Raw genomic sequence first — 11,503 nt, 5'->3', positions numbered from 1 at the left:
ATGGCAGCCCTGGCACTGCAGCTGGTTGGGCTGGCACTGTCTATCTTGGGCTGGCTGGGCTCTATTTTGGCCTGTGCCCTGCCCATGTGGAAGGTGACGGCTTTCATCGGATCCAACATCATTGTGGCACAGGTCTTCTGGGAGGGGCTGTGGATGAACTGTGTTTACGAAAGCACTGGCCAGATGCAGTGTAAGGTCTATGACTCCCTACTTGACCTACCAGCAGACCTACAAACCAGCCGCGCCTTGGTGGTGGTCTCCATCGCCATGTCTTTCCTGGCTCTCCTGATTGCCATCTCTGGAGCAAGGTGCACCCGCTTTGTAGAAGACCCAAAGACCAAGGCTAAAGTTTTGATGATAGCTGGTGTGGTGTTCATCCTAGCTGGAGTGGCGCTCCTCTTTCCTGTCTCCTGGTCAGCAAGGAACATTGTCAGCAACTTCTATAATCCACTCGTTCCTGAGGCCCTGAAGAGAGAACTGGGTATCTCACTTTACATAGGTTGGGCAGCTAGTGCTTTCCTGATCCTTGGTGGAGGCACCTTCTGTTGCTTCCTTCCTCCAAAGGAGGACAATAAATCCTATCCAATGAGATACTGGACAGGAAGACACCCTTCTGCCAGCAGCTATGCCCGCAAAGTCTATGTATGACCCTTCTTGGAAAAGCTACCTCTCCTCCCCCCTTACTCCAAGCCTTGAGAAAGAAGGATTGGCTGGCAAAAAGGACTCATCCGATGCAATGATGTAACAGAATATAAATCTTGCGATGCCAATTGCCTGTCAGGCCTGTCTACATGGAGCACACATTGACATGACATGTGACGCCAAGAGAAAGTTCACCCCGACTGTTTGTAACATTTTTATTTGACAAAGAAGTATTATTTCGTGGTACGTGACAGTTTCCTCAAAGGAGTGCTGTGGTTTGATGATATGCCAAGAATTGTATCAGAAAGATGAATTAACTCTGGCTGTGGCAACATTTTTTCTTGGGTCCAGTAGACGTAAATTGTTGGGGGCTGAGTGGCATACAAATTGGATATAGATAGATAATAGATAGATGAGAGATGATAAAAGATAGATAAGGCTGCCACGGTGGATGTGAGTAGTCATCAGATGCCTTTTTCTTAACACCTCAACATTTCTTCCTGCATTTTTGTCTGTGTATGTGGACTCATTTCCACAGAAAACACTGGGGAACAGACATCCACTGTTTTTGTTTTCCAAGAATATTACAGCATCTTTCTAAGACTGAGAGATATTCTGAAGAAGGGGAGAGAAAAAGCCAGAAGTTAGTACCTGATTTTGCAGCTTCCAGTATAGGCTCTATTGGGTGGGGTGGGCTGCTTGGGGTTCACAGGGGTTTAGGAAGACCTCAAGCTAAGATTCTGTGCAGTTTGGAGAACCCCCAAATCCCCTTCCTGGCAGGCCACACCCACCCCACTCCTGCCAGAAGTCCCCACGTGGCCCTTTTTGGGTGCAAATATGTGCAGGGCACATCTGGAGGCTTGGGGAGGGCGAAAAACAGGCCTACCGGAAGTTTGGGAAGGCTTCTGGAGCCTGGGGAGGCCATTTCACCCTCCCAGAGGCTCGAGGAAAGTCTCCAGAGGACTTTTCAGCAACCTGCGGCCAGCCGCCGGCCTCTTTTGGGAGCTAAGATGCAAAGAGGTAGTGCAAGCAAGCGGTGACTGGATAGGCAGGGTGAGCAACCATGACAGGGGTACCAGTCGGCCATCGCTACCGGTTCACCAAACTGGGCAAAATGTCTGCCACCGGTTCAGGCGAATACCACCTCTGAATCCCATCCCCTGGGATGAGGATTCTGCTTGATGCCAAGCAATTCCTCTTTGGCTTGGCCTTTTTAAAGCAAGAGCTGTTCTGAGCCCTTCAGGTATGTTGCTCTCCATACAAATTAGGGCCTTTCCCCACTGCTGAAGCTTCCAATCTGAGTCAGCAGAAACCTACACCAGCATAACATTTGCTGGCTTAATGTGAATCCATCTTCTGCATCCAAAGCCAATTGATGCCAAGTGAAGGTTGTCTTTGACTTATAACCACAATTGAGCCCAAAATTTCAGTTGTTAAATGAGACATTTGTTAAGTTTTACGACCTTTCTTGCTACAGTTGTTGAATGAATCACTGCAGCTGATGTTAGTAACCTGGTTGTTAAGTGAATCTGGCCTCCCCATCGATTTTGTTTGTCAGAAGATTGCAAAAGGTGATCATATGATCTTGAGATACAGCGATGCTCATAAATATGAACCAGTTGCCAAGCATCTGAATTTTGATCATATGATCATGGAGATGCTGGAAAGGTCGTTAACTGTGAAAAACAGTCATAAGTCACTTTTTCCGGTGCTGTTGTAACTTTGAATGCTCACTAAATGAACTGTTGTAAGTCAAGGACTACCTGTAGTAAGGTCCCGATTGATCATAAGCACAGAATATTAACGAATGGGATTGGTGCTTTCCTTTGACTTTCTTCCCTTCCCCTCTCACCAAACATCTGGAATAAAGTCCACCAGCCATTCTCCTTAATGTGAGATGGGGAAGAGACTTCAGGACAGAGGGAGTTTTGATGGATGACAAAATTGAGGGATTTAGTTCTCAGTCAAAAAACGTTCCTAGTTTTGCACAAATGTTGATTTTTTGTCAAAATCAACCTAATAGCTGAAAGGAGGCTGTGTACATTTTGAAGTTGGAAGGGGCACACAGACAGCTATTCTGCTTGGTCATACAGTGCCGCCTCATCTCTTTGTTCAGTTGTTGGTTGGTTGTTCAGTTGTTAGTTGGGCTTTCTATGAAGAAGCACTCAGCCAGCTCCTAACTCCCTCCAACAGATGTGATGTTGGAGAGACATTTTTAGAACTGGCAACCCTCTCCCAATAGATAATATAGGATCTTCAAAATCGGCACCCCAAAGGGTGCAAAATGGAGAACCTCATTTGAAATAACTGGAATGACTCGCTGTCCAAATTGGGGTTAAAAAGCACCAAAGACGTGAAGGGAAGGAGTATGCCCACAGCAGTCTAAAATGGCTGATCCCATCTCTTAGGGGGGTCACCGGACTGTAACAAAATGGTTAGTGAAGCAAAGCAGATTGCACCTACAAGTAGTCCCCAGTTTACAACAATTGCTAAACGGTGCTAAAAAAAGAAATGTACAACCAGTTCTCCCAATTATGATTGTTGCAGCATCTCTGATGTCACCTAATCAAAATTCAAGCACGTGTATTTATGCAGTTGCAGCATCCCAAGGTCACGTGATCACCTTTTGCAACCTTTTGCCAGGGGGTTCCTGGCAAGCAAAGTCAACAGGGAAGTCAGATTCACTTAAAGACTGCAGCACATGAAATCACGAAATTGGGTGTGACTCATTTTACAGCTGCCTCAGCAGTGGAAATTCTGGCCCTGACTGGGATCATAAAAGGAGGATTACCTGTATCAAAACAGCCACAGGTTGCTGCCTGATTAAGAGGAAAAGCACTACTACATGGGGACAGCAGTGTAGGATCTCCTGCTTGGGCAGGGGGTTGGACTAGATGATCTACAAGGTCCCTTCCAACTCTGTTAATCTGTTAAATCCGTTAAAAGGGAATTTAAAGCTGCCTCAGGTATGGTTTGGGGATGAGATGAAGGTAATATTGTGAGATAATGTCAGAAAAAGGGGTATATTTTCCCCATGGGTTAGATGTGAATAGAAAAAGATCTCACAATGGAAAAAGCTGTTCAAGTGTAAAAAAAAAAAAATCTAGTGGGAAAAGTATGTAATTGAAAAGCGTTATTGGACAGACCAAAGGTCTATTTATCTAGGAGAGCATCTCTTTTCCTTTAAAACAAATACGACTAATCAAATAATTTCTTGTGAGGGCAACCCATCCCAGAATCTCCCATCCTGGTAATCCTTCTATTCTCCTTTTCTTGTGTATTTTGCTTCAAATCTTCCTTCTGATCAGGCATTGGTGTTTTGCAGACATCCCCTTAACTGTCAAGAGTCCAACAAGATTTGCATAAAATCTGTTTCTTGGCCTCTTCTCAGTTAGGTTCACTGTGCACTAACCTTGCACACCTTGGTATTTTAAAACAAACAGTTACAAATTGGAAAGAACAAGCACATAAGTTTAAATGCCTCATAAACTAGGTGCGAACTGAAGCAAGAATGACGGTTACATTTTAAACGAAACCGTGTCGTAGTAATATTGTCTCAAGAGGAGGAAGTGGTTTCTAGATGGGAGTTCAACTGACTAGGAACTTCCTGAAAGGAATTTTCATTCAGTTGCACAAGCAATTCTAATTGTTTGTCTAAGAAAGGCAATATTTATCAAGATCTTCAGAAAACAGGACACCTGTACTGTACATAAGGGGTGTGTGCCTTTATGAGACTGAAACCCTTGGCCTGTAAGCAGAATTTGCAGGAAAGGAAGGAACACGGCGAAACAAGGGAAAGGTCAGGACAAAAATAAAAATAAAATTATATTGAATGTTAATTAAAGAAATTGTACTTTCCTTGTATTAAATACTCTGTTCCCACGCACTTTGCAACAACTAAGGTTGCAGTGCCTTAAATTTGTATAGTAGACTGTTCACTAAAATTTTTTTTTTATCTTGATTACTGAATTAACCCATTATCTGAAATCTGTACACTACGAAAACTCTCAACTTTAACTGGGTGAATGGACGCATCATGGGGCAAAACCTTTTGAACCACAGGTCCCTCCAATGGAGTAACTTACAGGATGCATCCAAATTCTGGGATCCGTGACTTCCATGGAATTAAAACTTGGCAAGTTTTATAAAACATTTGATGACATAAAGCATTTTATGACACAATACAAAATATTATAAAACTCCTCTGTGGTCCACTTTTGGTGCTTGACTATAGCAGAGTCAACATGGAATCCTTTCAAGGTAAGTACAGCTCAACTTACAATGGTTCTTACAATGGACTTTTCGAAGTTACAGGCACTGAAAAAGTGACTTTATACTGTTTTTCTCTTATGACCATTGCGGTGTTCCCGTGGACACGCAATCAAAATTCAGACGCTTGGCAACGGAGTCATATTTATGACAGTTGCAGTAACCAGGGTCATGTCATCATTCCCTTTGGCGACCTTCTGACAAGTATACTCAATGGGGAAGCCAGATTCACTTAACAACTATGTTACTAACTTAACAATTGTAGAGATTCACTTAACAAATGTGAGAAGCATCATAAAATGGGGAAAAATTAACTTAACATTTGTCTTGCTTAGTAACAGAAATGTGGGGCTGAGTTGTGGTCTTAAGTTGAGGACTACCTGTACATCTTTACCCTGATATTTTTTTTAAAAAAACTACTCCACTACACTAGAAACTCTGCCATTATTGAAGGCGTTGAGGAATTGGATACGGAAATTCCTTTAAAAGGATGACCCAACAGGTGACCCAGCATGTCTCATGCTACAATATGATGGATCACAAACTACCAGATGATTCACACAAAATTCTAACCCTTTAAAACAGGGGTCCCTCCCAGGCTGCAGACCCTTTGGAACCATGGAGCTCCATTTGTGAGAATGAGGGGGGCTCATGCTCACTCGTGAAGCTCCATTTGTGCAAGTGGCGATCACGCGCATAGAACCATTATCTTCCCCACTCCCGCTGGGCTGCCAAGCCGGAAAGGTTGGGGTTCTAAAAAAAAACCTCCCAAACCTAAAGTTAACTTGCGCCAACTTTGCCCAAATGTGTGATTGCCTGAATGCACCTGGCGTAAACCGAGTTGCAACTTCTGCATGAACAAGCTTGTAGGTATATCAATCTAAACCTCCATGATTACTTTGATGATCCTTTGTCCACAAGTCCAAACTTTTTATGGAAGGCAGCTCAGCGCTCAAGCCATCTTTTCCTTCCTCTCCTATCCTCCCTATAAATTCTTTGGCCTCCTGGAGGGAGAAACCAGCCTGGCAACTCAGAACTCTCCAGGTTTCAAAGACAGCAAAACCATTTTTGACAAGCACTCTCAATTTTCATGGACCTGGTTTCAACTTGTTTAGTGGGGAGGGGGCAACCCCAAATTTTCTGCCCTAATAACGTTTACTTTTGGATTCTTTTCCATTCCATGATGATCTTCTGCTGCAAAAATTATACAGGTAGTCCTCAATGTATGACCGCAATGGAGCCCAAACTTCCTGTTGTTAAGCAAGACAATTATTAAGTGAATTGTGCTCCATTTTATGGCCATTTTGCACAGTTCTTAAGCGACTAACTGCATTAAGTGAATCGTGCAGTCATTAAGCAAAACTGGCTCCCTCCATGGACTTTGCCTGTCGAAAGCTGGCTGGGAAGGTCACACATGGTGATCACAGGGACCCAAGACAATTCCACTGTCATAAATAGGTGTCAGTTGTCAAGGTGCCCAAATTTTGATCACGTGGCCACAGAGATGTTACAATGATGTTAAGTGTGAAAACTGACCACAAGTCACTTTTTTCAGTGCCATTGTGGCTTTGAATGGTCATTAAACTCAGGGGTGGGCTTCAAAATTTTTAGCAGGGGGTTCTCTGCCTGGTTGCTAGATGGGCGTGGCCTAGTTGGCCTCCTACACTGGTGGTGGTGGTGTTTGCCCTCCCTGGGCTCTGGAGGCTTTCCTCGAGCCTCTGGGAGGGTGAAAATGGTTTCCCCATGCTCCGGAAGCCCTCTGGAAGCCAAAAATGGGCCCTTTTCCAGCCTTCCTGAATTTCCCGTAAGCCCATTTCCCACCCTCCCTGAGCTTTGGCATGCGCCATGCATACAAAACAAGCTGCATGGGGACCCCTGGGAGAGTAGGGGCAGATGGGTGGGGCCAGCCCGGAGTGGGTTTTGGGGGTTCTCCGAACTGCACAGAATCTTAGCTAGAGGTTCTCCCGAACTCCCGCAAACCCCCAGCAGCCCATCCCTGATTAAACTAATGGATGGAAGTCAAGGACTATCTATACTACTATTGCTACAGTACTATACAACATTGGTCTCCAGCCTTTCTGGCTTGGTGGACTTGTCACAGGTGGAGTGGAGTGAGAAGGGATGATTTTGTGTGCGTGCATGCTGCTTTCACAAATGCAGCTTTTGTGTGTGTGCATATGTGTGTGTGCGCGCGCGCACGTTCACACGTGTGCACATTCACCCACAACTTCTCCAACCCAGCTCCAAATGGGCTGGAGCCTGGCAATGGGCTGCGACCTGCAGGTTGGAGACCCTTGCTATACAACTACTCTTGAAGAATCAAAGACCCCCTTCAAATGATGCTGCCAAATTGAGGCCAGCTGTAAGTATTTAAAGCTGCCCCCCCCCCAATGTCCACACATCCCCATCAACATAGCTTTTGTGGAACAAGCAGAGATGTTAAACCATTCAGAGCCCTGGATCTCTTTCAAAGAGGAAATACTGACATTCAAGGCAGCCTGCACAGTGTAGTCAACAGGTAAACAGCCTAAGCCCTGTGTGGTTTCCTAAAGCAGAGGTCTTCCAACTTGGCAACTTTAAGATTTGTGGACTTCAACTCCCAGAATTCTCCAGCCAGCATAGCTAACATAACAAGTCTTAAAGTTGCCAAGTTTCGGTACCCTTGACCTAAAGGCTCCAGACCTCCTCCCAGAGACACAGTGCAATTGTAATTTTTAGTGAGACAGAGGATGGAAATTATTAACTATATGGGGAGTATTCACCACAACAGCATTTAATTGCTTTAACATCATTTAAATTTAAACAGTTCGGTCCTTACGTGCTTCTTTGTCCTGGCCTTGCCCACTTCTATGAATATGGCCCCTGGAACGCCTCTCAAAGGAATGTGTCCAAACCACTCATTCCAGTTGAGGTGTAAATATAAGTACCCAGCAGTCTGAAAAGGTGTAGGCCAGCATCCTGATTCCAGCAGTGACCATCTTCTTCCCTTGGAATTCCTGCAAATGACACCAAAAAGCAGACTTTGTCTCAACAGTGAGATTCCATATTGTTTTAATTGCTAGGTGTTACTTGTCACATGCATTTCCTCTTCCTCTAAGTCTTCTTTAAAGCCATCCTAGCATTGGCCATTGCTGCTGCTAGTATTTTTGGCCCCCAAGAAATATAAATTGTCTGATTGTCTCTAGCGCCGTCTGTCTTGCACACACTGCTGATTGATTCCCATGAACAAATTGAAGACCTGTGTTCAGAATTCCAAGAATTCTCATTTCTGCTTTTTTTTTTTTTTAAATATGTCTCTTCCCTGTTCTCCCTGCCTTATCTTATCTTCTGCTTGGTACTTGGAACCTTGGTACTCTCCAGTTCTCTTTGTTTTTACCCGCCATATACAGCCTCTTCAGTTTGGGGTGTGGCTTGGTGGGGTGGGCATGGCAGCGGAAGGATACTGCAAAATCCCCATTCCCTCCCCACCCCTCTAATCTGCTTTCCAGCTCCATTCTCCTGTGCAGGATAACAGAAGAAGACCCAGCCAATCAGCTGGGACTCAGGGGGCAGCAAATAGATGGGGGTGGAGGCAGCCAGAGTTGGTATTTACCAGTTCTCTGAACTACTCAACATGTCCGCTACTGGTTCGCCAGAACCAGGGCCGGATTTAGATGAAAAGAGGCCCTAGGCTATTCCACTTATGAGGCCCTTTCACCTCTCATTTTTAAGTTTGTAAATTACATGAGAGACAATAAAATACATCATTACTGTGATATATTCAATATATATCAATATATATAGCTGGCCTCCCGACGGAGGGTGGCTCTGCTCTGCGGCAAAGGCAGCGAGGCCAGCCGCCTCACCTGCTGCACTCAGCTGCCCCGCTCGGCCGCCTCGCCCTCACCTGCCTGGCCACTGGTGGGCTCCGCGTCGACGGGGTGGCTACTGGGAGCGGCCGCGCCTCTCACCCGACCGCCGGTGCCGGGAATGTGGGCAGGCTCCCCAACTGCTGCAGCGTTGGAACAATCTTAACCAATACATTTTTCTGTTTGTTTATTAGTCATATGCGTAGAATTTCTCTTTATTTTCGGTTCAGTGTTTTAGTGTTCACTGTTTTTAGAATAGTGTAATTTTAATTTTGCTAACAATTTGAATGTAGGCCCCTCTTGATCTTGAGGCCCTAGGCTGAAGCCTAGTTAGCCTGTAGGAAAATCCGGCCCTGGCCAGAACTGATCAGAACTGGCTGAATACCACCTCTGAGTCCCATCTCTGGAGAGGCACTGACTTGGAGGGCGCAAAAAAAAGAGAAGGCAGGCAATGTTCCCTCTAATTTTTTTTCAGTGTGTGCGGAAAAGTATAGTATTTGAGCGGCACATTTTCATGCTTGAGCACCTCAATTTTTTAGCCATAATTGCCATCAGAGTAGATGTTGGGGAGGGGACAAGGAGGAAAAGGGTCCCCTCCCTCTCCCTCAGACCCCCCAGGAAGGAAGGAAGGGGAGGAGGAGGGAAAGAAAATGGGAAAGAAGAAAAGGAAAAAGGAAATGGGAAAGAAGAAAGGAAAGGAAAAATAAAAGGAAATGGAAAAAGAAAGGAAAAAGGAAAGGAAATGGGAAAGAAGAAAGGAAAGGATGAAGAAGGGGGGAAAGGGAAGGGAAAAGAAAAAAGGGAAAAGGAAATAAGGAAAGGAAAAGAGAAAGGAAAGGATGAAGAAGGGAGGGAAAGGGAAGGGAAAAGAAAAGAGGGAAAAGGAAATAAGGAAAGGGGAAAGTAAAAGGAAAGGAAAAGAAAAAGGAAAGGAAAAAGGAAAGGAAATGGAAAAGAAGGAAAGGAAAAAGGAAAGGAAAAGAGAAAGGGAAGGAAATGGAAAAGAAGTAAAGGAAAAGGAAAGGAAAAGAGAAAGGAAATGGAAAAGATGGAAAGGAAAAAGGAAAGGAGAAAGGAAAGGAAAAGAGAAAGGAAATGGAAAAGGAAAAGGAAAGGAAAGGAAAAGGAAAAGGAAAGGAAAAGAGAAAGGAAAGGAAAAAGAAAAGGAAGATAGAAGAAGGACAGAAAGAGAAAGGAAAGAGTGGAAAGGATTGGTACTGCTCAAAAATCAAGTCTCAAGATCCCGTGGACCCCTTTGGCTCAGGCAGTCCAATTCCACGCTGGTTCCCTCTCTCCCCAAAGTGAAGGGATCGCAGTGAATCACGTTTACCCAGGAACCGACGAAGCCTCCCTTCTGCAGCGTCATCGGTCTCAGGGAAGAGTCTTCCTTGATTTCACCAATCACTAGATGGAGGAGAGAGTTCGGTGCAGAGAGAGAAGGGAGGGAGAGGGGATATTTTCAGTCACATTTAAAGAAACGCTGTGCTGCAGTTTGAAACTTCTGCACGGTGTTTTCTTGTTATGTGTGCGGCCGCGCAGGCCCGCAGCTTAAAGGGAACATTGAAGGCAGACATTTGGAGATTCTGCTTACTTCCTTGAAATTCTCTTCACCCTCTTAGGAATTTTCATAAACTTTCAGGTATCTGCAAAGGTTCAACCCACAAGCAGCAGCCATATTCCCTATGCTGGCGTTTCCCTACCTGGGCCTTTTGATGAACTATAAGCACCATAATTCCCAGCTAGCTGTGCTGGCTGGGAATTACAAGAAGGTTAGTCTCCTGCGTCAGGAGAGTGACTGGCGGGGGGAGATAGCCACAAAGCAACAAACACAATATGTACTGTGTTGCAAATATTAAGTAGTGTTGACTGCTAAGATGAAAGAAATGTTATATTAAGAAGTGAAAACCCGAGGGCTTCCAGCTTGATGTCGCTGCGATATAGACAAAGGGAAATGGATTTCCACGTTCCCTATGCTGAATTCTTCCTGTTAGTGGGCTCCAGAGGGAGCCTGAGCCGTCCTGCAGGGGTGGTGAAGCAAAGAGGAGCATCCTGTTGGAGGAGGGGAAGCCAGGAACATTTTTATGCAAACACATGAAATTATGGAAGTGCCAGAATCTAAATCGGTCGGGAACACATTGAATATTTATGGCAGCGCCTTAAGTGGTAAAGAGAAAATACTCTGCAAACAAACCATGGTCCAGTCTACTTTATTACTGCTTCGCATTAAAAAAAAAAAAAAACAACCTACAGATTTTGAAGCTAAGCCTTTCAGGAGGGGCTCCAGAGTCTACCTAGGACAGTGACGGCTAATCATTTTGGTGCTGAGTGTTCAAAGCGTGTGTCCGCGTGAAACTCCAAAATGCAATGCGAGCACCCCCCATGCATGCGCCCTGCCCCTGTGCCCGTTTTGGCTTCCAGGTTGGTGCAGGAGGCCTTCCAGGTCCAAAATGGGGTGCAGGGGGGCGCACAGGTGTGAACCCCCAAAATGCGATGCGAGCAACCCCCCCGCACATGCACGCTTGTTTCCCGTGCGTGCATGCTCATGTCCCCCGCATGTGCCCTCCCCCCACGCATGCACGGCAGAGACCCAAAGACCAGCTGGCCAGCCGGAGGCATATGTGCATAGGTGGTGGAGCTGGGCTAGGACGATGGCTAGCGTGCCCGCAGAGGGGGCTCTGTGTGCCACCTGTGGCACACGTGCCATAGGTTTGCCATCACGGACCTAGGAGGTCTTCCAACATGAA

At 45.4% G+C, this 11,503-nt stretch overlaps 1 protein-coding gene and 1 long non-coding RNA gene across 3 annotated transcripts; one reads left to right on the top strand and one right to left on the bottom strand.

Moving 5' to 3' along the window:
- LOC116507641 (claudin-4-like) lies at positions 1-790 on the top strand. The gene has a single exon (XM_032215934.1). It carries the CDS (start codon positions 1-3, stop codon positions 646-648), a length of 648 nt encoding a protein of 215 aa, XP_032071825.1. The 3' UTR covers positions 649-790.
- Positions 791-827: 37 nt separating this feature from the next.
- Positions 828-10,175, bottom strand: LOC116507642. 2 transcript variants are annotated; one of them, XR_004255230.1, is made up of 3 exons: positions 10,090-10,175; positions 7,730-7,907; positions 828-1,257 (listed from the first exon to the last, which is right to left on the bottom strand). It is a non-coding gene; the product is annotated as an uncharacterized LOC116507642 (long non-coding RNA). The 2 variants fall into 2 exon arrangements; XR_004255229.1 differs by lacking the exon at positions 10,090-10,175 and having other exon boundaries at positions 7,730-8,376.
- Positions 10,176-11,503: the final 1,328 nt, after the last annotated feature.

This window comes from Thamnophis elegans, chromosome 4, assembly GCF_009769535.1.
Source record: "Thamnophis elegans isolate rThaEle1 chromosome 4, rThaEle1.pri, whole genome shotgun sequence".
NCBI classification, from domain to species: Eukaryota; Metazoa; Chordata; class Lepidosauria; order Squamata; family Colubridae; genus Thamnophis; species Thamnophis elegans.
Note: the sequence above shows the minus strand (reverse complement) of the source record. Positions and strands in the feature narration are given on the sequence as shown.

What these genes read in the sequence shown, in the direction of transcription:
- LOC116507641 (XM_032215934.1), top strand. Translation starts at nt 1, where the DNA reads ATGGCAGCCCTGGCACTGCAGCTGGTTGGGCTGGCACTGTCTATCTTG.